The 27,095-nt window shown below is 42.0% G+C and overlaps 2 protein-coding genes and 1 pseudogene across 3 annotated transcripts in view; 2 read left to right on the top strand and 1 right to left on the bottom strand.

Annotated features, from left to right (window-relative positions):
- LOC149166593 (magnesium transporter MRS2-3-like) overlaps window positions 1-27,095 on the bottom strand; it is a 245,658-nt gene that overhangs the window by 88,753 nt on the left and 129,810 nt on the right. The gene's annotated exons all lie outside the window — the stretch shown is intronic.
- LOC149166594 (CHD3-type chromatin-remodeling factor PICKLE-like) lies at window positions 18,467-19,466 on the top strand. Its single transcript, XM_089432568.1, has 2 exons — window positions 18,467-18,894; window positions 18,946-19,466. The coding sequence occupies exons 1-2, from the start codon at window positions 18,522-18,524 to the stop codon at window positions 19,464-19,466; spliced, it is 894 nt and encodes a 297-aa protein (XP_089288694.1). The 5' UTR covers window positions 18,467-18,521.
- On the top strand, window positions 19,640-20,185 carry LOC149166595 (uncharacterized; annotated as a pseudogene).

The following is a 27,095-nucleotide window of genomic DNA, read 5'->3' on the forward strand; positions in this document are numbered from 1 at the left end:
AGTGTCCAAATGAGGATGTGTCACACAGCGGGAGACAAAGGGAAGGCTTATGTCATCATCCTAACCCTTACAGATGGTTTATAGGCATTATTGATCCACTTGGAGACCCATGAGGATGTCATTGTGCCTCCACACCCACTTGGAGACACCATATGTGGAATGCTTGGATATCAGGGGGCCAACCCCTTATTCACTGTGTTTGAAGTTTATTCCCACACATTGGCACACTTTGGACTCCACTAGGCCTTCTCAATGGCCCAGCGACTCATCATGTTTACTATTTTGCCCTCTTGAGAGGCTTATCTTTCTATTTTGAACTATCTTTGTGGACTTGTCACCAAGAAATGTTATTGTTGTAGATTATTTTATTATTTGGGGCTCAATTAGGCCAATTAGGCTATTTGAACTCCCTTATGGATTGTATAAATTGATGAGAGGCTCATTCATTCCTCTCATCATCACTTGGATTGGATTAGTATCTCTAGAGAGATTTTCACACTTTTTGTTGGGATAAATTTTTCGGAGTTCTCTTGATGCACTATTATGTTTGGATTTTCGCTATTGTCTTTGGAGCTTCTTTCTAATTTCAAGTTGATGTATGGGATATACTCTCTCTCTCATGTATGTGAACTTCTAATGCTATTATTGTTATCTTACTTGTCAAATGCATGTATATTGTTATCATTATTCTTGTATGGGTTAATGTAATACAAAATTCTTCTGGGAACCTGGAATAAGTGATTTAATGCATGTGTTGCTATTTGAGGGAGTGGGTGACTGTTCTTAGAGGCACCTAATAGGTTGAAAGACCTCAAAACTTCATCTCCTTTGCAAATTTGAAGTATAAATCCCTATTAACCTAGTTGCTTCCATAGGAGAGGCTAGTGTAGGTCAATTAGGGCTCCTTAGCTCACAAAAATTCTTGATCTAGCTGCATCTTGACTCCATTAAGCCCCATAAGCAAAGCATTGATCCTCGCATCCTCTTGGTGGTCAAATTTATCTTTCTTTTCTTCACTTTTCCCAATTCAAGGCCTAACCCTAGAGGGTCACTTAAGGCATCAAGTGAAATTCCTTGTAGCAATCCAAAACCCTTGAATTTTGGTCCACTACTACACTGGAGTTCGCTCAAGAGATCCGCCAAGTTTAAGGCAAATTCGACAGTGGAATCCCGAGATATAGCAAGCCCTAGCCATAACACCATCTCTTTCCCTAGTTTGATTTGGGTTAGTGTCCTCAATAGGATCATTGCATTCACATCTCAAAAGAAAATTAGTCCTTTGATCCTATTCTCTTCCCTAATTAGGACAAGCCCCTCTTTGTTTGATCAACTTCATACCCTTGAACTAGTTCGGCTCCGCTTGAGTTCTTTATGGTCCCTCAACTTTGTAACTCAAATTCTACAAAGATTACATAGAACCCATTTCTCCACAAGGATTCTTAAGTCTAGGAATCCACTTGTCAAGGCATATCCTCCAAACCTAGGCTCAAGTGTCCACTTAGTCCTTCCTAGAGAGCATATCACCTTGCTTTTCAAGCAAATAAGCTATGTATCTTAGCCTCTCCTGAGAATAGGCTTTAGGAATCACCTCATATCTTATCATTGATCCATCCATTCTAGTGATTCCTCTCATACCGAGACTCCTCCCATCGGTGAAAGTCCGGAAAGAGCACGGGAACCTGAGCTGAGGTGACAATGGACTATCACTCCATTGTTGCCCCTTGACCTAGAGGTTGCTCTATAGGATCCCCTCCCAGGACCCCTGCTAGTTTGAGCAGTAACATTTTGGCACTGTTGTCGGGGAGGAAGCAGGTCTACATCCCTAGTGAATCATTGAGGAATTGATTCATAAACAACAATTCAAATATTCCTTTGGCAACTCCATTCATTGTCCAATACCCCTAGTCTACATGAAGAAGACAACATTCCTCCTTTAACTAGGACCACTGCAAGAAGGGGAGAACAAACTCCATCACTTGTTAGAACTCGCCTTCTCCCTAAATTTGAAAGGTCGTTGATCACACCCCTGAGATGGCAACCGACTCTACCACTAGCCTAAACCAAGACCAACCAAAGATGTCACGAAGTGAAAGGCATTTGGTTAGTGTCTTTGCCCCTCTAAACTTGAGTAATGACCCTAAGCCTTTACTCGAAAAATATAATAATTGGCTACCTAAGTTCATGTGAAAATTCTTGAATCTAACACATCAGAAACCCCTACTGCAATGTTTGATTTACTATCTCCTACTTGTTCTTTACATTAACAAGTTATTTAATTTCATAAATATCAAAGTAAACACAAATGCAGCCTTCACAGAATTACAGATCATGCATTGAAATAAAATAAGACAATCACAAAAGGGACATCGTTATTTTTGGACAATCGTCCCAGGAAAAACCCAATGTGGGAAAACCAGTGCAGCATATAGAGGGTTTGTATTATTAAGTAGATTCGTGAATACAACTAGGGTGTCAGAAATGGCTCACCCTTCAAAGAATATCCTTGGCGGTAGTACCTCTCTCCAAAGACAGATAGTCTGAAAAATCAACAACCAGATGATCAACCCCACGGTAACTCTGATTGTTCCTTGTGCTAGACAGCGAAAGCAGCTCCAAGCACTGCTCTGGAACTGCGTCACCCTCTCTCGGCTCAGGATCTGCTAATCAGCTCCTAGTCTTCCCGACAAAATCTCCCAACGTTGCCTCTGAAGCCCTCTACATCCTCTGCGTTAGCCTCTACAGGTTCTGCGTCAACCCCTATGGCCCTTTGCATCCTCTGCGCTAGCTCCTTTGGTCTTTGCGTCAGCCCTTCTTGGGCTTGCGCTGACTCTTTTGGCACTTCACTACCTCTCTGCTATGTATTCATCATTCTTGGATCGAAATCTCTCGCTGAACTGCCCCTCACTGCAATTGATCTCTAACTCGATTTCCTCAGCAAACTCAGCCCCAGAAAATTGAATTCTTGATCTCGCTTGGTGTATCTTCAACTGACCCTCATGCCTCCTCTTCTACTTTTCCTATTGACGATTCGACAGCCGAGATTAAATCCCTAATCAACGGCTAAGATTAGAATTGGCTTGATCCTCATCACTTAGAACTTTCTCACCCATTTTATATTAATACGCATTAGTATTTTTATTTTACTAAGTTTAGACTTAGGAACCCATCAAAAATATTAATTATTTTAATATCTCTTCATCCGGGTGGAATTTCTCCAAACGATTTCTGGGTCTTGGAGATATAATGTGCCTTAGCCTCTCCACCAAATTTCATGGCTAGAGCACATCCAATGCTACCCAAAAATCAACACTCCCTCTTAGCGTGGAATGTGCTCTAATAATGCCTCGCCATAGAAGCATCACACTGATCCTCTGCATCGGTCCTCTGTGTTGATGCTAGGCCTGCTGCCCCACATCTACTGCATTGTTGCTTCCTGTACTACTGCCCATGACACTACTACATCTGTATTGCAGCTCCCTCTCAACATGCTACATCATGTTGCCCATAGCACTGTCACTGCTAACTGCTACACTGCAACTCAGTTACCGAGAAGTAGGTAACTGACCTCACCCAAATACTGACATCTTGGTCAGTCTGGAAGCCTCGTAATGCGGAAGCTACCTTTACTGCTATCCTGTGCTCCCTCTACCGCCACTGTGTTGCTGCAAACACCTTTGTGCCTCTCGCATTGTTGCAACCTCCACTGCACTGCCTCAAATTTTTGCACTCTAGCATTGCCTTGCCGCTCCATCACACCTTGCTCCACCCGATACCCGTCATCATGTTACTGTTGTTAAGGGCTCCTGTAGCTGGATGTGATCCAAAATTTTGGGCACCTCAAGGATCCGGCCCCTGCTTCTATAGTCCTCTCGATTATAGCTCTATCTCTCCCCACCTCTTCTCTAGAGGCGCATGAGCACTCATGGCACAATCGTCATCAGTCTCGGCATCCTTCTCTGCCTTTGTTGGAGCAACCTTTGAGTCAGAATCTTCTCCCTTGCCTTTCTTCCTGGGGCACTGAGATGCATAATGTCCTAGCTCCCCATAGTTGAAGCACTTGACCTTGGAGATGTCTTTCTTCTTCCTCTTCTAAACCCCCTATTGTCTCGCAGATGCTAGAGCTGCATCCTCCTCCTCCTCCTTCTTGATTCGAACTCCTTTCCCACTACTCCCCACCTTGGTCATTCTCCTGAGCTCTTCTTGTCGAAGCGCTGCCCACATCTCCTCCCAACTGGGGAGAGTTGCTCTGCCCAAGATGCTTTGGACAAATGTCTCCCACTTCTCGGACACTGCATTCAGGGTAAACCTGACCATGAACTCGGGATCCAGTGTAGACCCCATGGAAGTAAGCTGGTCACGAATCCTTTGCAACCTGAGAAGGAAGGGATCTATCTCCTCTCTTTTCTACATCTGATATGACCTCTACTGATTTTCTAATAACATCTTCTGTTGCACGAAAGAGCCCTGGTATAAGGTGTTCAGGGTCTGCCACATCTCCCTTGATGTGCTCTTCTCAGCAATATGTGGTATGACATGATCCTCGACCCCGTCTAGGATCATGCATTTCGCCTGAGCCTGAGCCTCCTCATACTTCTCATTTGCATCAGGGTCAACTAGGACAGCTATGGTTCTCAAGTCATAGTCCTTGATGCGATGTTTATCCAGGATTGCCAGGATCCTGGCCTTCCATATGACAAAATTGGAAGCCCCGTCCAATCTGTCATAATCCCTCAATCCATTCACTGCCATCTTTGCTCCTCTTCTCTAGACTCCCTCTGAGTCCTGATTTCCCTCTTGGAAATCCTCTGGCCAACTGTCGAATCACTCCTCTCCAATCCTCCTTTGCTGCTACAACTCGAATCTAGATTTCTGGGCTAGAAATCTGTCGAGGTAGTGCTTCCCTCTACCTTGGTTCAGTCTCCTTAGACACTGTTCTGCACTGACAGAACCAGTGTCCCACCAGCACCTCGAATCAAAATCTGCACAGCTCCCTTAGCCCCGGCAACTCAAAGAATCTCAGTGCTTCTAGCTCTGTGTGATCACAATGAGAACTGGATGAGATCCTCCTGGCCACTGTGTCAATCTTTCTTGGCTGAGAAAGATGACTTGGCACTGCGTAGGCCTGATCTATCCCCCCTCTGCCTCTGCATTGTCCTGGACAGCTGATGTAGCTACTGCGTGGGCTCCTCCCAACTACTGCGTCTCCCTCCACTGGCTCAAAATGCCTCTGCGTCACCCTTCCTTCTGCGTCTCTGGCTCTGGAACAGCGCTATCTCTCGGGACAACTGCTTCTCTGCTGCAAACTCTCAGATTTCTTGATTGGTGCCTTCAGTCTCCTATGATCTGCAATTGCTCTGATACCATGTGAAAATTCTTGAATCTAACACATCAAAAACCCCTACTACAATGTCTGGTTTACTATCTCCTACTTGTTCTTTACATTAACAAGTTATTTAATTTCATAACTATCGAAGTAAACAGAAATGCAGCCTTCACAAATATACAAAACATGCACCGAAATAAACTGAGACAATCACACAAGGGACACCGCTATTTTTGGACAATCGTTCCTGGAAAAACCCAACGCAGGAAAATCGGTGCAGCGTATAGAGGGTTTGTACTATTAAGCAAATTCGTGAATACAACTAGGGTGCCAGAAATGGCTCACCCTTCACAGAATATCCTTGGCAGTAGTACCTCTCTCCGGAAACAGATATTCCGACAAATCAACAACTGGATGATCAACCCCACAGTGACTCTGACTATTCCTTGTGTTGGATAGCGAACGCTGCTCCAAGCATTGCTGTGGAACTACGTCACCCTCTCCCCACTTAGGATCTGTTATTCAGCTCCCAGTCTGCCCCACAGAATCTCCCAGCGTTGCGTCTAAAGTCCTCTGTGTCCTTTGTGTCAGCCTCTACGACTTCTGCTTCAGCCCCTACGGCCCTCTGCGCTGGCTCCTTCGGTCTCTACGTTAGCCCTTCTTGGGCCTGCGCTGACTCTTCCGGCACTTCACTGCCTCTCTACTATGTATTCTTCAGCCTTGGATCGAAATCCTTGTTAAACAGCCCCTCACTGCAATTGATCTCTAACTCGATTTCCTTAGCAAACCCAGCCCCAGAAAATCAAATTCTTGATCTCGCTTGGTGTATCTTCAACTGACCCTCAAGCCTCCTCTTATACTTTTCCTGTTGACAATTCAACAGCCGAGATTAAATCCCTAATCAACGGCTAAGATTAGAACTGGCTTGATCCTCGTCACTTAAAACTCTCACCCATTTTATATTAATACACATTAATATTTTTATTTTACTAAGTTTAGACTTAGGAACCCATTACAAATATTAATTATTTTAATATCTTCATTTAGGTAGAATTTCTCCAAACGATTTCTAGGTCTTGCAGATCTCATGTGCCTTAGCCTCTCCACCAAATTTCATGGCTAGAGCACATCCGATGCTACCCAAAAATCAACAGTTCAAAGGTGATGCCACTATAAGTGCTCGTGACCAGGTTGAAGAGTTCTATTGGACCATTTCTCCTAGATTAGTTTTCGATGAAGATAAAATCATGATGCTTTTTCATTATCCTATAAAAGCTCACATCATTACATAAATAAACTGACTCAGAAGCTCGCATTTCACAGAATTAAAATGCCTCAAATAGCTCATCTCGTTACAAGAATATAGTGCCTCTTTCACAGTAGTATGTTGCCTTAGATATCACCCTTTATTCTGCCTCTAAAATCTTGGATATGTGCCTCTGGAATGTCTCGGATATATGCTTCAGAAAGCTCCCTCTTGTGCCTCAGAAAACTCACTCTTTATGCCTCAGATAGATGCTACGAAATATGTCCTTGATGGAGACGAACCGACTCTATTTATAGTTGCTCTATTTATAGTTGTTTGTTAATGCAAAGACACACCTCTTGGCAGGCTGACTTGGTCAACTTGGAGGGGCAAATGACACTGTCAAAAGTTCAAATCTTCTTTTACAAGGGTCGCGAAGAACGTGCCCTTTTACATTTTCTTTTGACCAAAACAAAGCATGAAGAACATGCTAGAAAATAATTATTATTTTTCTTCTTTTCTTTTTACATAAAATTCATATTGATATAAGTACAATGACAATTATGAGGACTAGACCTAGTTACAATTTCAACAATAGCAAACAACCCTTCCATGATTTCCCTTCCAAAAGCATGTAGTAGACTTAAATTGATACATTCTAATTTATGTGTCCCCATGCCAATTTGTTAAATTATGGTATGTTCTATGCTTATAACAGTTTACTTCTTTTTCTTATTATATTCCACCGATTAGCAATCACATGTACATAAAGTAAAGTGCAGATAGAACATTAAACGATCGACAGAAAACAAGCCAAGACAAGAGACACAAGATGTCGCGGCTAGCCAGGGACAAACCCCACAATGTGTGGGGAAACCCTTTGATCAAATCTTCTTTTATCTTCAATAATTCAGCAGAGAGAAATAGTACAATAAATCTGATTCATATTAGCAGTAGCAAACCCTAGATCAGTAGCATCAGCATTAGCGGCTTCATTATCAAACTAGGGCAGACCATATCTCATAAACCGACAGTCGGATTGACTTCATTCCACCACCAAAAGTTTCGGCTTCCAGAGGAGGTTCAGATGAACCTACAGCGCAGTTCAGATGAGGAGATCTTCTAGGCCACGCAAGTCAATCTTTACTTCTGCAGTTGCAGCTTCAGTTTCAGCAGTTTCCGGCTTCAAACTAGGGCAGTCGATATCTTGCAAACCGTTTGTCGGATTGACTTCATTCCACCACCAAAAGTTGCGGCTTTCAAAGGAGGTTCAGATGAACCTACAACGCAGTTCCAAAGAGGAGATCTTCTAGGCCACGCAAGTCAATCTTTACTTCTGCAGTTGCAGCTTCAAATTCAACAGCTTTCGGCTTCACATGTGTGAGAGAGAGAGACCCATTTCAGCGCAGTAGAGAAGAGACTCATATCTGCGCAGTAGAGAGAGAGAGATGTGTTGAGATGAGTGAGTCCAAATGAGGAAAAGTCCTCTTATATTTATACACAACGTTGGTGGGTGAATAGATGCGACTGTTGGGCTTCTGAGCCTACATGAGTTGTAGGTCGGCTTGATAATAATTCCATAATCAAAATAAATTCATATCTCCATGAATACTTATCGGAATTGGATGATCTTTATATCAATCCTACACCTCTCGACGAGAGGAATCTAATAAAAATATTATTAGCCATGAATAAGATGACCCACATGAAGTTTTGCCCTGGTTGCCAATTTTAACACTCCCTCTCAACCATGGAGAACTTCATTTGCAATCTGTCTATCGGTCATTACTATTCATCCATCAAATGCACTGCCTTGTATAGCCTGACCCTTGCCCTGCTCTGCTCTATTTTGCTTGTTCTGCTTTGTCTTGTTCTGCCCTGCACTGATCTGTACTGTTTTGTTCTGTTCTGCTCTGCTCTTGCATTGTTCTGTTCTACTCTGCTTTTGTCCGAATTATGAAGAAGAAGAAATGATCGATGATGTATCATACTGACTCAAAGTCAGTCTCAGAGAATGTACCACTGGTCCCAGACCAGTCTCAACCAACCCAAAGTCAGCGTCATAGTGAGTACAACTCCAATAGTACCAGACCAATATCATCCTCCACTGACTCAAAGTCAGTCTCAGAGTATGTACCATTGATCCCAGACCAGTCTCAACCGACCCGAAGTCAGCGTCATAGTATGGTACAACTCCTACCACTGGTCCCAGACCAGTATCATTGATCCCAGATCAATGGAGGTCATCCTAGCGTAGGGAGTACGGTAGTTACAACGATGCGTCCATCGGTACTACTATGGTCCCTAACTTCATTTCCCTGCTCATTGATCAGATGAGAGGTACTTCCCATGAGTCCCAGACTGCATGGGTAGGATGCCTCGACAGGAGAACTAATCATAGTTGCAGGAAGCGCCCCCCCCCCGGATCCTAGGCCGGAATCGCGTCCCGTACGGAAGCGTTCCGGAAGCGCCAGCCGAAGCGCGATTCCAGTTTTGACGAAGCGCGGTTCCGAGTTTTTGGAGCGATTCCTGGTTACACTTACGTGCTTGTGACACTGGGGTTACACTTTCGGGTTGGGTAGCCATGAATATTTTATTGTCAACGTTTATTCTTATACAACTACATGTATAAATTTCGTTTCGTTAATGTGACGTGGGAAAGAAATTACGCGTGGCCCAATTACGTAGAGCTTAGGGCCTTTTAATAAGACTGTTATAGTTATCGTTATTTATAGTCATGTGTTTAAACGGAGACTCGAAGGTATAATTGATACGAAAATCCATTTCTTATAAATTAATGCTTAATTTAATTTCAACTTCAAAATTATTGTTATAGTGTTATAAATAGAAAAACAATATATCACGATTATATTTATATTTTCATATAATCTTAATGCTTTTGAAAGTAATAAAATAAATAAATTTTTATAATATATCTATATATATAATAAATTTTTTATTTTATATATATATTCGAGTACAAAAATAAATATATTTAACAATTATTTATTTATTATATTACATAAATAAATTATGAATATATTTAATAATTCTTTATTTATTATCTTGTCAAAACATAATCATTTTTAATATTTTAAATGGAGAAGAAGTGAGTAACATGTTGCAAAGTATATAATACCATTTAAATTTATGATCCAGATTCTAGAACAAAGTTTTTGGAATAATAGCGCCATATTAATAGAACAAAGTTTTGGAATCATGGATGCCATATCTATCTTGATTTATGCAAAAATATGCATGTTTTCATGTCTTCTACAATTAATTTGGTATTTGGGATGTTTGTTTTGAGTATAAATGCAAAAAAATATAAAAATATATATATATATAGCAGACGCTTCCGCGGACGCTTCGCTTCCTAGATTTTTGGAAAATGACGCTTCCGCGCTCCCGCTTCGTGCAACATTGGAACTAATCAATCCTGTCCTCACAGGAGAACACATCAATCCTGCTACAATTGCCATGGAGAACACATCAATCCAGGCCTCACAGGAGAACACATTAATCTTGCTACAATTGCCATGGAGAACACATCAATCCAGGCTGCCATGGAGAACACATCAATCCAGGCCTCACAGGAGAACTAATCATCCTGCTACACAGGAGAGCGAATCATCCTGTTCCACAAGAGAGCGAATCATCTTGTCCCACAAGAGAGCGAATCATCTTGTTCCAGGGTGCACCACTAGGGGAGGGTGAGTCACCCTGTGGTCATATGTTGCTCCAGTAGGAACCGCAAGCCCTCAGAGCTCCCAAAGCTCAATGTATGCAACATGCAGGACCCTTGTACAAGGGTTTCTTGCCGACTCCAAGTCGTTTGGGAAAATCACATATTAGATCTTTCCTCTGGGCTTTGACAAGGTTTATCAACCTGTACATCATCTTAATGTGATGGAGTTTCCTTGCTCATCGACTTACCATATCCCAGATGATGTCTATCTGCTGGAGCAATTGACGAATACGAGATTCCTCAATAATCGAATCCCACCTCTGGTTGTTACAGAGAATCACAGTGGTATCCAATGTAAATCCAAACAGCTCACTGAAGAGCTTTCACAACCAGACTGCCTCACATGAGGTTATGCTAGCAACAATATATCCTGCTTCAGCGGTGCTCAAAGCCACCGACTTCTGCTTCCTGCTCATCCAGGATATCGAAGCAGATCCCAAGGTGAAACAGTACCCGGAAGTGCTCTTACGGTCCACCACACTGCCTGCCCAATCAACATCAGTATATCCAAGTAGTCTCACATCTCCGGCAGTGTATCTTAATCCATGAGAGATTGTGTCCTGAAGACATCTCAGAAGATTCCTGGCATCAATCCAGTGAGGCTCAACCAAATATGAGCTCACAATGCTAACTGCAAAACATATGTTCGGACGGAGGTTCACCAAGAACATCAATGCGAATGAGTTTTTGAAACTCAGAGGCATTTCCCAAGTCTGGTCCGACATCACTACCATATAACTTCTAAAAGTTAAGATCCTCGAGATAGTCACAGGCTTGCAGTCCATCATACCAAATCTTTCCAATATCTTTACCACATATTTTCCTTGAGATAGGAAAATTTCCCTTGGCTTCTGCCATACTTCAAGTCCTTGGTCCTTCATTTCAAATTCAGAAACCATCTCCCTCTTACATTTGTGAATGAGAGGGTTTGCACCTGTTAGAAAGAGGTCATCCACGTACAACACCGATATGACAGGCTTGTCATCTTCAACCTTAAAGTAAAGGTTAGGATCAACTTCACTCCTAGTGAATCCCAGCTTCATCAAGTAGCTATCGATCCTCTCATACCATGCTCGAGGTGCTTGCTTCAGCCCATAGAGAGCCTTCTTCAACCTGCATACATGAGTTTTTCAATCATAAATCTCAAATCCTTCAGGTTACTCCACATAGACCTCTTCTTTGATAGAACCATGTAAGAACGCGATCTTGACATCCATCTGATGTAGGTTCCATCCTTGTGAAGCCACAAGGGCTATGATCAAGCGGATGGTCATATATCTGGCAACAGGTGCAAATATCATAGTCTATACCTCCCTTCTGGGATAAACCACGAGCAACAAAATGAACCTTATACTTTTCCATACTTCCATTTGCTGCATGCTTTATCTTGTAAATCCATTTTGAAGTAACAATTGTCTTGTCCAGGGTCTGGGAACTACTTCCCAGACATCATTCTCCATAATAGACCCATATTCTATGGTCATAGCATCCTTCCATAGTTAATGCTTGATGACATCTGAGAATGATGAAGGTTCATTTTGTATGATCGTGCTCATGATGGTCAGGTATCCCTGATACCTATTAAGTTTCTTACTTTGATGGAAGATTCCTCAGGGTGCAGCATGTCCTTCAGCATCATCAAGTATCCCCCTAAGCCATGAAGGCCTCTTCCTAGAAGAGGAAGGCTCATGTGGATGAGGATCAATCGGATCCATGGGTTCTTCTACATCAGGCATTGATTCATCATCCTTTTCTTTCGGTTCCCTGGTGTCGGCTTCTTGAGAGCTACTCAAAGTCAGCAGGTTGTCCACCTTGCTAAGGGCCATATCTTTGTCAAGACTCAAAGGTGACATCATGACTAATCACGACTTCCCTTTGACCGATGGTGAACATTTCTTCAGGAGTTTAGGAACCCAATGCTTGATGAGGGCATCGATTTTGTACATATACAACGGTGATTGTAGTTTCAGCCCATAGAAACTTCGGAAGTCTTTGATCATGTAGCATGGCCCGGACAGCTTCCATCATCGTGCGGTTCTTCCTTCTCACCACACCATTCTGCTCAGGAGTATGTGGTGTAGTAGTCTCCCTCTTAATGCCAACCTCAGGTATGCCTGAGTAAACCAATTGTAATATATCAGAGGTCTTGCTTTGGCTTGAGGGGAATGGTCCCCTTTTGAGCTTTCCTTTGGCACATCCCGGACATACACCTTCTTTCTCTACTTGGAATTTGGGCATCCCTGTTACAATCTGTCTTACATCGGGTAGAGCTTTGTAATGAAGGTGGGCAAACCTCCGATGCCAAAGTTCGGACTAAAGAGTTGTGTCACAAGACATGACACCTAGCAGACTTCCATCGACCTGATATAATGAATCAACACTAAACCCAAGAGTAAAGGCATCTTTAACATTATTTTTCCATATACATACCTTGCCATTGTTGAAGGTTACCTTGTAGTCTCTGTCTTCCATTGCCAAGATGGACACTAGGTTCCTTTTGAGGTCAGGTGCATTTAATACATCCTAGAATTTCTAGCCTTCTTGAATGCTTGTCCTCTTCCTTGATTCCCAGCTCTCCTCTTACCTTTGTTGTTGAATTTGTCATTCCTTTGATTGCCATCAGAGGGATTTGGAGTTGCACCACTGCATACTGTACCATTCTTCTCTAATCATGATTATCATCATGCTGCCCATGTCCATGATTTTATCCATCATAATGCTGCTCAAACTAGTGTGCATCACAATCATGCTATCCTATATGTCCATGATCTCATGTTGCCCTTTATGTCCATGATCTCATTCATCATGATGCTCATGATCTCATACATAGTGACTTGCTTTATCGCAAATGTAACATCGTCATTTTCTTCTAGCCTTAGGTCCAGCCTTTCCTTTTGATTTAGTCCCAGAATTATTTCTTTTCTTTGCATGAGAAGAAAAGGCAGCAGGAGGACCTTTAGGCATGGGCATTTCTTGCACTTCTTCCCTTGTTTCTTCTTGAATGCATCTAGCCATTAATTCCTCGAAACCAAGAATTACATTATAGTTCAAAAGAGTAGTCATGAACACATACCATTCAAATGGCAATCCTCCAAGTGTTGTGAGTGCCATTTCTCTGTCAGTAATAGTTTCCCCAATAGATAGGAGATCGTTCTTGATCTCGGTGATTCTTAAGAAGTATGCTTGCATACTTTCATCTTTACCCTTCTTGATTTCCCTCAGCTTATTTCTAAGAAACAAAACTTGATTTGCATCATTAACTTTAAATAAACTCACCAGTCTATCGTAGATTTCCTTGGAGGTGTCCAGTTCAGAGATGTAGGCCACCAAGTGCTTGTCGATAGAGTCCCGTATGATCTTCTATTGTTTTGACTTCTCCATTTTTTCATTTGTTCCCGGCAGCAGCGGATGCATTTGACGGAGGCTCAACAATATTGCCTCTCACATGATCCAACACTCCTTGATTCTCAAGGGTTAGATCGATAGACATCTTCCATCCGTGATAGTCAGCTTTCTCACGGAGCTTGTCTTCAGCAGGAAAGAGTGTTGAGGACCCCATAGTTCTTTTAGGATAGCCTTGCCAATATTCTCTTCGATGATTGCTCTTGCTCTTGCTCGGGCTTTGTCTTCACCTCAGCTCTGATACCATGTTAAATTATGGTATGTTCTATGCTTATAACAGTTTACTTTTTTTTCTTATTATATTCCACCGATTAGCAATCACATGTACATAAAGTAAAGTGCAGATAGAACATTAAACGATCGACAGAAAACAAGCCAAGACAAGAGACACAAGATGCGGCGGCTAGCCAGGGACAAACCCCACAATGTGTGGGGAAACCCTTTGATCAAATCTTCTTTTATCTTCAATAATTCAGCAGAGAGAAATAGTACAATAAATCTGATTCATATCAGCAGTAGCAAACCCTAGATAAGTAGCATCAGCATTAGCGGCTTCATTATCAAACTAAGGCAGACCATATCTCATAAATCGACAATCGGATTGACTTCACGGATTGACTTCATTCCACCACCAAAAGTTTCGGCTTCCAGAGGAGGTTCAGATGAACCTACAGCGCAGTTCAGATGAGGAGATCTTCTAGGCCACGCAAGTCAATCCTTACTTCTGCAGTTGCAGCTTCAGTTTCAGCAGTTTCCGGCTTCAAACTAGGGCAGTCGATATCTTGCAAACCGTTCGTCGGATTGACTTCATTCCACCACCAAAAGTTGCGGCTTTCAAAGGAGGTTCAGATGAACCTCTAGCGCAGTTCCAAAGAGGAGATCTTCTAGGCCACGCAAGTCAATCTTTACTTCTGCAGTTGCAGCTTCAAATTCAACAGCTTCCGGCTTCACATGTGTGAGAGAGAGAGACCCATTTCAGCGCAGTAGAGAAGAGACTCATATCTGCGCAGTAGAGAGAGAGAGAGATGTGTTGAGATGAGTGAGTCCAAATGAGGAAAAGTCCTCTTATATTTATACACAACGTTGGTGGGTGAATAGATGCGACTGTTGGGCTTCTGAGACTACATGAGTTGTAGGTCGGCTTGATAATAATTCCATAATCAAAATAAATTCATATCTCCATGAATACTTATCGGAATTGGATGATCTTTATATCAATCCTACACCTCTCGACGAGAGGAATCTAATAAAAATATTATTAGCAATGAATAAGATGACCCACATGAAGTTTTGCCCTGGTTGCCAATTTTAACACAATTCTATCTTCTAAAGGCAATAAATAGATGATGACTTTTATTGATGACTACACTAGGATGTGTTTGGTCTACTTGTTGAAAGATAAATCTCAAGCTTTTAAAACCTCCAAAACTTTTCATGTATGGATTCAAAATGAAGAACAATCACATATTGGCTCTCTTTGTATTAATAATGGAGGAGAATATACCTTTAATGAATATGAAAACTATCTTCGTCAACATGGGATTCAACATCAAACCACACTTCCATGCAATCCTCAACAAAACAATGTAGCTGAAAGAATTAATAGGGCTCTTAAATGTGGTTCGTTCCATCATGTTTTTCAAAAATGTGAAGTTGAAGTTTTCGGATGATGTGGTTTTATGTGTTGTATATGTGAATAACAGATGTCCATCTCATGCTCTTAAAAAAAAGACTCCTTATAAAATGTGATATGGCCACATTCCTTTAAAAGACATCTCAAAGCATTTGGTTCCACCTTCTATGCCTTGATTCCCAAGAAGCAAAGAAACAAGCTAGATGGAAGAAGTCAGAAGTGGATCTTCCTGGGATATTAAAACACCACCAAGGAATATCGTCTTTATGATGAAGTAAACACGAATTTTCTTCTTTTTAGAGATGTATTATTTCTTGAATATTCAAAGACTAACAAAATTGTCGAGTGGCATCTTGATCATCTCAATAGATTCACCCATGTAAAGACATATCATGAATTTGATGATGATATTCAACATCTTGAAAGGGGGATCCCTATCTTGGATCAATCTTTAGAATTTCCTCTTGAAGCATCGTCTCCCTCTCATGAAGTCCCTCCCACTTCCTCAGATCAAGAAGATCCTTTGAATGACATGATTGAGAAGATTGGAAGGTTGAATCTTTATGCAACCCCATCTTAGTTAAAGGAGCAACTTGGACCATCTCAAAAAGGTGCCCAAACAACGCATCAAAATTCTTGAAAGTCGTTGTCCTGATGACGTCGAAAAGACGGGAACCAAAGGTTCCACTAGGCAAGATGGAGGTGATGCAAATATTCTCTAATTTAGTTGGTGTAGATGATACGGATTGTTTCATATGATTGTGAATTTAATTCATCCACTAACTTTCAGCCAAATTCCTTTAAAGAAGTTGCCTTTCTTGATGAGTTGAAAGAAGTAATGCAAAAGGAGTATGATGCTCATAAAGAATGGAACATGGAAGTTGGTGAACCCTCCATTCAGAACCAAGCCATTTGCATCCAAGTGGGTCTATGTTAAATTATGGTATGTTCTATGCTTAGAGCAGTTTACTTATTTTTCTTCTTATTAGCCACAGATTAGCAATCACATATACATTAAGTAAAGTGTAGATAGAACATTAAATGATCAACAGAAAACAAGCCAAGACAAGAGATACAAGATGTGGCGGCTAGCCAGGGACAAACCCCAATGCGGGGAAACCCTTTGATCATGTTAAACACACATGGACAGCAAGAGAGATATGAAAGAAAAAACATGCAATACAATTTTATTAACAAATGGTTTACATTTATAGTACATGTAGTGACCGTTGGGTTTCACATCCCAAGGTCTCTTGGACTGCTTTGGTCTATTTGGCTTCCACACTAACCCATTAAGGATTAGGTGTCCAACATTCCCCCCCTTAATCCGAAGGGTTATGTATGAGTCCAAGAAGAGAGTTGTAATACAAAATGTGCAAAAAATGCATGGCAGCACTAGGCTGAATGTGCTCTCTGAAATGTTGGTATAAAGGGCGGTGGTTTAAGGATGACCACCAACACTGGAACGCTTAGTGCAGTTCCTGGAACTCTTCCAAAACTGGCAAGAAACTGAAGTTTTTTGCTAGAGGAAGTGATCCTATTGTTTTAAAGAGGGAAACCTTCAACCATAAAAGGGAGGTCTCACCCCGCATAAAAGGTAAAACTTCAACCTGAAAAGGGAAGTCTCAACCTGTGATGGTTTAAGGATGACCAACAACTCTAGAATGCTTAATGCAATTCCTGGAACTCTTCCAAAACTGGCAAGAAGCTGGTGTCTTTTGCTAGAGGAAGTGTTCTCAATTGTGTTCTTGGAATTCTTCCAAAACTGGCAAGAAGCTAAAGTCTTCTGCTAGAGGAAGTGTCCCAGATTGCCAACTGAAGGCATGTTCACAAGCATCTTTGTCTCTGGCTACAACTCTGAAACTGGTGTGGCAGGTTGTGGCTCAGGCTCGCTTGATGTGACTTTGAAGCTTGTAGATGACCATCATTTCCCCCCCTGTCAGATACAAGGTGAGAAGATGGAGAAAACTCAACTGCAAGACTGTTCAATACTCTGGAACAAGTTTTAACATGTGTTTGGAATATCTTCTTGGCTGTTGATGCCCATTGCCAAGAAGCGATCCATCCAAGATGAATCTTTGTTCTTGCAGGACGTTTATTTCTGAAGCATCTGTGTGAAGAATGTCTGGTTTTATGACAGTGCTTACATTGATGAAGATCAAAACAGTGATCTTTCAAATCGCCAACTCGGTCACAGTGTTGGCATTTCACAATCTGTTGTTGTTGTTGTTGCGGTGGAAGAGGAGTAGAATCTGGAACAACTGAAGCTGAACTGTCATGAGGAGCAGGTGAACTGTCATGAATGAATCCAGCACTCTGAAACTGAATGGGCTTTGAGTAGTCTGGAATATGAAAGGACAAGTCCTTGTCATATCCAAGACCAGTTCTATGCTTGTTGTGGACAAGCTATTCCCAAGGTCTGATGATGGGCTTGGGAAGTGCAGACTGAGTTTCTGCATCTGCATGTATAACTGCTGCTTTATTTGAATGAACGGTAACATTATTGACTTGCTGTTTATGGGAGTCTGTTTCAATCCTCTGAACAGAAACAGGTTCAGAATGATGACTCCACTGCTGTAATTCTTCCTGCTGTAGCTTTGTTTCCAGCTGCAAAAACTCAATATTTTCCTGTGCATTTTGTAGACATGTCTGAATTTCTGAGAGAGATCCTACGCTGATTTGTAATGTGTCATCAACAGTAGATTGTATAAGAGTTTTCATGAACTCTAATACTTCACTGATTCTGGCCATTTTTCTTCAATGTCAGATTTACACCTTAAAAGCTGATCACAATTATTACTTAATGCATAAAAGTAATATCCACTCACAGTACACAGCAATATTTTGTATAAATGTGCAGCAAATGAATCAGGGAATCAATGCATATATATGTAGACAGAAACTATAATGGATAATGCCACAATTGGGGCAGCAGCAACTGCAAACTTGCTTGGATCCTTCAAGTACTCCTTCAAAAATGATGGCTATCAGAACACCATGTCATGGGCATTTAATATCAACACATACCCATCACAAGTCATAAAGCTGCACTAACTATATTCCACCCTTAAATATATCTACCGTGGGAGATCCATTATATAAAAATGTTGGAGTCTCTTCTGCTATAGAAAACAAGGGTTCCCATATACAGGAAGATGGCTGTAGCAGCATGGTAGAAGGTCAAGTGAGGTTACCTTCTGTAGAACGTGCTTGTGATGTTGCAGGTGTTGGTGAAGTGGTAGCAACATTGGCAACTGAGAAGAGAAGCCAGCTGCCTCAAGCTGGATCTTCAGAGAGTCTTCTTGCCCAATTAAGAGATGTACAAAAGAGGCTCCTTGAGTTTATTAGAAAGAGGGTATCACTTCTAGAAAAAACACTGAATGCTGAATACCATAAGGAGTCAATAATTGCAGAGCAGAAGGAATTTGAGTCTATCAATGAAGAACCTGAGCAAGAGGCTAGAGATGCACATGTACCAAGCCCTGTAAATCAACCACTGGCAGAAATTGGTAGCACTGCTTTTTCTGCTCTATCAGCTCTAGGTTGATATTTATGTGTTTCTGCTGAAAGTTGACCCAAAGTTTTGATTCCAGATCCAGAAGAGGTGTCAACACATGCTTTTGATAATGATTCAAATCGCCTGGAATTAGCTAGACTTTACAACGAGATGTGTAAGGTGATTAATGAAAATGAGCAAGAATCATTTCAAACATATACAGGAAATAAGTCAGTTGGGCTTCGTTTGAGGAGAAATCTTCGCCCCCTTGACAGCTTGTGCGAAGGAGTTTGGAAAATTCTCAAAGTCCAGTATAATTCCACAAAGTTCCGAATCCAACAGTTCTCAAAAACGAACAATAATACCCTAATCAACAATCCGAGTTTATCCTATAACTGCTTCAAAGACTTGCAAGAACCTTTCCGAAATCTGTCCCGAGAGAATGCTTCTGCCTGCGATTTGCTTCAGATACTCATCCCAATTTTTTTTTACCTCAGTCCAGTGAAAATCCCAATCTGTACAGGCCTAAACCAATCTTCCAAATTTCACTACAGGAGCTTCTCACAGATTTCGAGACTTAGGAACCCTTCTGCACTTATCTCAGTGTGTACTGGGTGACTGCGGGTGTGATACAGGTTGTGGCCGGACTTCCAAAAAGCCTCAGGAAATGATGCCAACCTCAGAGTTACCTCAGCCTACAACATATCAATTTATCACTTGGAGAATCTGTGTATATTCAGCTTCAGGACTCCGATCATCAGCACACATAGGCAGCATCAGTTTAATACAACACCAACAACAGCAGAAGGAAGAAGAAAGGAAGTATAATCCAGGTTATCATGGCTCCCCTCGTACCGAGATCAGGCGATGCAGTCTTTGCAAATGTCGGACGCGTGAATGCGGAGCTCTTCACTCTCACCTATGGAGCCATTGTGCGCCAGCTACTAACTGATTTTGAAGAGGTTGAAGAAGTTAATAAGCAGCTTGATCAAATGGGTTATAACATTGGCATTCGGCTTATAGATGAATTTCTAGCGAAATCAAATATTACGAGATGTGTTGATTTTAAAGAGACAGCAGAAGCTATTGCAAAGGTAGGCTTCAAAATGTTCCTGGGGGTGACAGCAAGCGTAGCTAACTGGGATGCAGATGGAACTGAATGCAGTCTTATCCTTGAGGATAATCCTCTTGTAGACTTTGTTGAGTTACCCGAGACTTGTCAAGGCCTTTATTATTGTAATGTATTATATGCCACAGCGTTCAAAACGCATATATATGAACATATTAGCCACAAACTTGCCAATACATGCAGGCTTTATGGAGAGCACAATAGTTAAGTCACAGTCTTCAAACAAAAACCTCATACATCACCATGCAGGAGTTTCAACTCATTCTTTCAACACGTTCTCAACAATGACCGACGCGAAGATAACGACCAGGACGTTCCATATGCTTTGTTGTACAATGAGGAACTTCTTGATTCTTTCCGAGGAAATCAATAACAAATGAATAATTGTCGCTTAAACGTACAACAGAATTACAAGTAGCATTTGAACAGGCATGATAGAACCATGTACATACCCATCATCCTCATCTTCAGAGGAATCGACACCATAAACAACCCCATTAGCACCAGCTGCTTCGATATCATTAGTTTGCCTCACAAACTGACCTCTAATCCGAGCAGGGACCATTTCCTTTTTCTTTGTTTGAATTTATTTACAAATTGCATGGGACAGAGACCAGCGCTTATTCATGGCGAAAGAGAATCAACAACGCTGAGGAAATGTCAGGATTGACCGAGTTGGTAGGGAATTGCAAGGTAGAAAACCTAAAGCATAACTAACAAATATTAACAATAGATATCAAAAGATAAGCATTCGATTCCTCTCTACCTAACACAATTGGCATAGTAGAATGTCATGTCAGGGCATAATATCTCAGGGAAAAATCGTTGCATACGAGGCTAAGGAATGATAGTTCTGACAAGCAGGAAGCCGCAGGAAGGCAAAGTGCTCAGGAGCGTCAGGTATGCATAGAACATTACAGGTAATGAAGACCAGGCCAGCGCTATTCAGGGCGACTCAGACCAGCTGCGCAAGAAATAATAACATGGCATTTTTTATTTTATTTTTTTTCTACATAAGGCATAAACTGTGAGGAAGAAAACTACACAGGCCACACATCATAGCTCTGATACCATGTTAAACACACATGGACAGCAAGAGAGATATGAAAGATAAAACATGCAATACAATTTTATTAACAAATGGTTTACATTTATAGTACATGTAGTGACCGTTGGGTTTCACATTCCAAGGTCTCTTGGACTGCTTTGGTCTATTCGGCTTCCACACTAACCCATTAAGGATTAGGTGTCCAACAGATCAAATCTTCTTTTATCTTCAATAGTTCAACAGAGAGAAATAGTACAAAATCTGAATTCTATAATTTTATATCAGCAGCAGCAAACCCTAGATCAGCAAAGTCAAACTTGGTCAAACTAGCTGAAATTGACCTCTAAAATACTTGGTCAATTTCCAGTAAACTTGTCCTCGAACAACGTGAAGAAACAGCCCTTGAACAGCCCCAAAAGTTTATTCAATTTGCAGATTTTTGAAGTCAACTGCAGCCCTAAACTAGGGCAGTCAATACCGGTCAAACCAGAGGTCAGATCACCTCAATTTTCGTGCCAAAAATTGCGGCCTACCTAGGAGAGGCAACCACACCCAATCCGAACTTCTGGAAGGTCAACACTTGGTCAACGCTGGTCAAAGAGATGACCTATTGCCCTAGCGTCCTCCTTTCTGCGTCTTCTTTGCCCTAGGACGTCTTCCTTTCAGCCGCACGTGTGAGAGAGAAAGAGGCTCCTTTTATGCGTAGGAGAGAGAGAGAGAGAAGATGAGTGAATTGAATTATCCAAATGAGGAGAATGCTCCTTGTATTTATATGCAAACGTTGAGGTTGAATAGACATGACTGTTGGGCTTTTGAGCCTACATAAGTTTGCTAGCCGACCTTGACAATTTGTCCATAATCAAAATAAATTCATATACTTATCGGAATCAGATGATCTTTAGATCAATCCTACACCTCTCAATGAGCAGAATCTAGGAAAAATATCAGAAGCCATAAATAAGGTGGTCCACATGGAGTTTGGCCCTAGTTGTCAATTTTAACACTCCCTCTCAACTAGGGAGAACTTCATCTGCAATCCATCAGACCGTCGCTACTATCCATCCATCAAATGCATTGTCCTGTACAGCTTGACCCCACTCTGCTCTGCTCTGCTCTGCTCGAACTATGAAGAAGAAGAAATGATCGAGGATGTATCATGCCATCCTCCACTGACCCAAAGTCAGTGTCAAAGTGTGAACCACTCTCATTGATCCCAGATCAGTATCATTGATCCCAGATCAATGGAGGTCATCCTAGTATAGGGAGTACGGTAGATACAGCAATGCATTCATCGATAGTACTACTATGGTCCCTATCCTCATTTCCCTGCTCATTGATCAGATGAGAGGTACTTCCCATGAGTCCCAGATTGCATGGGTGGGATGCCTCGACAGGAGAACTAATCATCCTGTCCAGAGGAGAACGAATCATCCTATCTAGTGGATGCCACGGAGAACTAATCATCCTGGCCTACAGGAGAACTAATCATCTTGCTCCACAGTCGCCACAGAGAACGAATCATCCTGGACCACAAGAGAACTAATCATCTTGTTCCATAGTCGCCACAGGATGTCACAGGGGAAGGTTGAACCTTTACCTTGTACATAGTGCACCACTAGAGGATGGTGAGTCGCCCTGTGGTCACATGTCGCTCCAAGAAGTACCCCGCGCCCCCCTGGAGCTCCCAGAGCTCAATGCATCATACTCGACCCTCATAAGAGGGTCTCCGAATGACACCAAGTCATTCCCGGAAAGTCAGGAATTTGACCTTTCCTAGGGGCTTTGTCAAAATGTCGGCGACCTGTTCATCTGTACCGATATGTTGGCACCTTATTGCTCCTCGCTGCACCATATCTCGAATATAGTGGTACCTGATATCGATATGCTTGGAGCGATCATGAAATACAGGATTCTCTGATAAACAGATCCCGCTTTGGTTGTCACACAGAATCACGGTGGTATCCAATGTCAATCCAAATAGCTCACTGAAGAGCTTTCACAACCAAACTGCCTCACAGGAGGAGGCCATGCTAGCAGCAATGTACTCTGCCTCGGCGATGCTCAAAGCCACCGACTTCTGCTTCCTGCTCATCCAGGATATCGAGGCAGATCCCAAAGAGAAACAACACCCGAAAGTGCTCTTTCGGTCCACCACACTGCCTGCCCAATCAGCATCAGTATACCCAAGTAGTCTCACATCTCCGGCAATGTATCTCAACCCATGAGTGATTGTGTCACAAAGATATCTCAACATATTCTTGGCACCAATCCAATGTGAGTGGTGAGACTCAACCATATGTTGACTCAATGTGTTGACTGCAAAGCATATATCTGGACGAGAGTTCACCAAGAACATTAATGCTCCGACGAGTTGACGATACTCGGTAGCATTTCGTAAAACAAGTCTGGCAACACTACCGCTTAACTTCTTGAAGTCAAGCTCCATCGGGGTAGTTACGGGCTTGCAGTCCACCATGCCGAATCTCTCCAATATCTTCACCACATATTTTCCTTGAGATAGGAAAATCTCCCCTGGTTTCTACCAGACTTCCAGTCCTAGGAAATAGTGCATAAGTCCTAGGTCTTTCATCTCGAACTCAGAAGCCAACTCCCTCTTACATTCGTGAATGAGAGGGTCTGCACCTGTTAGAAAGAGGTCGTCAACATATAGCACCAGTATGAGAGGCTTGTCATCTATAACCTTAAAGTAAAGGTTAGGGTCGGCTTCACTCCTAGTGAATCCCAACTTCATCAAGTAGTTATCGATCCTCTCATACCATGCTCAAGGTGCTTGCTTTAGCCCATAAAGGGCCTTCTTACTTTCACGGAAGGTTCCTCGGGGTGCAATGTGTCCTTCAGCATCATCAAGTGTCCCCCTAATCCATGAAGGCCTCTTCCTATAAGAGGAAGGCTCTTGCGGAGGAGGATCAATAGGATCCATAGGTTCTTCCACATCGGGTATCGTCTCATCTTCCTTTTCCTTCAGTTCCCCGGTGTCAGCTTCTTTAGATCCCCTTAAAGTAGGAAGATTGTCTACTTTGCTAAGAGCCATATCTTCGTCAACAGTGACATCATGACTAATCTCGACTTCCCTTTGACCAGCTACATAGATTTTATAGCCTTTAGTATTTTCGCTATAGCCCACGAAGATTCCTATCTTTCCAGATGCACCCAATTTATTCCTTTTCTCTTTTGGCACATGAAAATATACAGGGCTTCCAAAAATTCTAAAATGAGATACGTCAGGTTTCTTACCGGTGAACATTTCTTTGAGAGTCTTGGAACCCAATGCTGGATGAGGGCATTAGTTTTGTACATATACGACAGTATTTGCAGCTTCGGCCCATAGAAACTTCGGAAGTCTTTGATCATGGAGCATAGCACGGAAAGCTTCCACAATTTTATGGTTCTTCCTTTCTGCCACACCATTCTACTCAGGGGTATATGGTGTAGTAGTCTCCCTCTTAATGCCAGCCTCTTTACAAAAGTCATGAAACTCATTGGATTCATATTTGTTAAGATTAGGTATGTTCTATGCTAGAGCAATTTATTTAATTCCTTTTCCATATTAGCAATCACATCATAAATTAAACTGCAGATAGAACATAAATATAAATCGCAGAAGACATGCCAAGACAAGAGGACACAAGATGTGGCGCTAGCCAGAGACAAACCCAACAATGTGGGGAAACCCTTGATCAATTCTTCTTTTATGTTCTTCAAAGTTCAGCAGAGAAAGAGAGAGAGAGAGAGTACATTTACAACAAAAGTCAACACTTTGACTTATCTAGTTCTAGCATAGATCATTTCGTATAACGATGAGATCAGTTGAAGACATTCTGCTTCAACTGATTCTCCAAGGTGACGGCTTCACCTATCATAGTGTTGCATCTCATCCATTTGCCGCACCTTACCATGTAGCACCATGCTGCCCTATCACAGTGCTGGACCTAGATGACTGAGCTGCTCTGCTACTCATCATGCTGCATCTTCCATGTTCTCATTCATCATCAAGCTGCCCATGCTTATGATTACATTCATCATGATACTGTCCATGCTCTATGTATCATTGTGCTTCCCATGCGCATGATCTCATACATCATGTTGCTGATAATGTTTCCCATCATGTTGCTCATAATGCTGCCCATCATGCTATCTTTCTATTGCTTCATTATGGAGTTCATATACATATCAACCTTAGCTGCTTGCTATGGCTTGCAGCCTAGCAAAGCAGCTAGGCTATAGTTCCACACAATACTCCATGCAGTCCCATTATTTTCCGTTTGTTGTGTGAATCAGGGATATGACTGTCTATATGACTGTATTCCATACACAGCATATATATATGACTGCGTTCCATCATGAAGCGTATATATGTGACTTGTTCCATACAATATATATGACTGTCTATATGACAGCGTTCCATACAGCATATTCCTTACATTATGGCATGTTCCTTACCTTACCTGCCCAGCGTACATATAACCATGACTGCGTTTACCTCTGATCATGAATATGATTATGTCCCATAATATATATGATTGTATACAGCGTATGTATATGACTCTCTATATGACTACGTTCTACAGCATGAAGCGTATATATATCTGCGTTCCATACATCATGAATAAGTCTGCGTCCCATAATATATATGACTGTCTACATACAACGAATTCCTTATATTACTGTGGCTTCATAACTGCGTATAGATTAACAACTTTAGGGCTTGAACTCTGTGTATAGAACCTCCTTGTTTGGACAGCATTGAGACTTCCTCCATTAGCTACGTTTTATGTGTCTCCATGATCTGCATGATAGGTTTTCATCACTGCGTTGGTAGGACATCATTTTGGGCCAGCGTGTGTTTCTCTCGGTGTCTCACTCCTCCTTCAAAAACCCAAGACGTGGAGAGGAGGAGATCACTCAAGAATTGTGTCCAAATGACATCAAATCCTCTTCTATTTATACCAAAAACATACAGGTTGAATAGACATGATGTTTGGACTTCTTGAGCCTACGTAAGAGCTGCTCGGCTTGATAATAATTACATAATCAAAATAAATTCATATCTCCATAAATACTTATCGGAATCGGATGATCTTTGGATCAATCCTACACCTCTCGACGAGAGGGATCCAATAAAAATATCAGCTGCCATAAATAAGCTGACCCACATGGAGTTTGGCCCTAATTTCCAATTTTAACACTCCCTCTCAACTAGGGAGAACTCCATCCGCTGATTTATATGACCGATTGTCCTGTCTCTGCCATTAGTGCCCTGCACTGCTCTGCCCAGCTTTGCTCAGCTCTGTTGGCTCTGCTCTGCTTTGCTCCACTCTGCTGGCTCTGCTTTGCTTAGCTCTGCTCAGCTCTGCTTTGCTCTGCTAGCTCTGCTCAGGTCTGCTGGCTCTGCTCAACTTAGCTCTGCTAAACTATGAAGAAGAAGAATTGATCGAGAATGTCTCATACCATTCTTCATTGACCCAAAGTCAGTCTCAGAGTGCATACCACTGATCCCAGTCCAGTCTCTACCAACCCAAAGTCAGCGTCATAGTGGGTACCACTCCTACCACTGGTCCCAGACCAGTATCACAATCTCAGATAGTGTACCACTGGTCCTAGACCAGTCTCAACTGACACGAAGTCAGCGTCATAGTATGTACCACTCTCACTGGTCCCAGACCAGTACTGCACTGACATGAAGTCAGTCTCAGAGTATGTACCACTGGTCCCAGGCCAACCTCAATTGACCCAAAGTCAGCGTCATAGTAGGTACAACTCCTACCACTGGTCCCAGACCAGTATCATTGATCCCAGATCAATGAAGGTCATCCTAGCGTAGGGAGTACGGTAGATACAGCGATGCGTCCATCGGTACTACTATGGTCCCTATCTTCATTTCCCTGCTCATTGATCATATGAGAGGTACTTCCCATGAGTCCCACACTGCATGGGTAGGATGCCTCGACAGGAGAACTTAGTCAATCCCGTCCTCACAAGAGAACTAATCATCCTGCTACACAATCACCATGAAGAACACATCATCCAGGCCTCACAGGAGAGCTAATCA

Source organism: Pinus tabuliformis, chromosome 5_1 (assembly GCF_031772625.1).
Source record: "Pinus tabuliformis cultivar Carrire ecotype Pingquan chromosome 5_1, CPIR1, whole genome shotgun sequence".
Classification (NCBI taxonomy): domain Eukaryota; kingdom Viridiplantae; phylum Streptophyta; class Pinopsida; order Pinales; family Pinaceae; genus Pinus; species Pinus tabuliformis.

Excerpts from the sequence above, each read along its gene's own strand:
- LOC149166594 (XM_089432568.1), top strand. The coding sequence starts at position 18,522 with ATGGTAGAAGGTCAAGTGAGGTTACCTTCTGTAGAACGTGCTTGTGAT. Across the intron at positions 18,895-18,945 it reads TTCTGCTCTATCAGCTCTAG|ATCCAGAAGAGGTGTCAACA; the intron begins GTTGATATTTAT and ends TTTTGATTCCAG.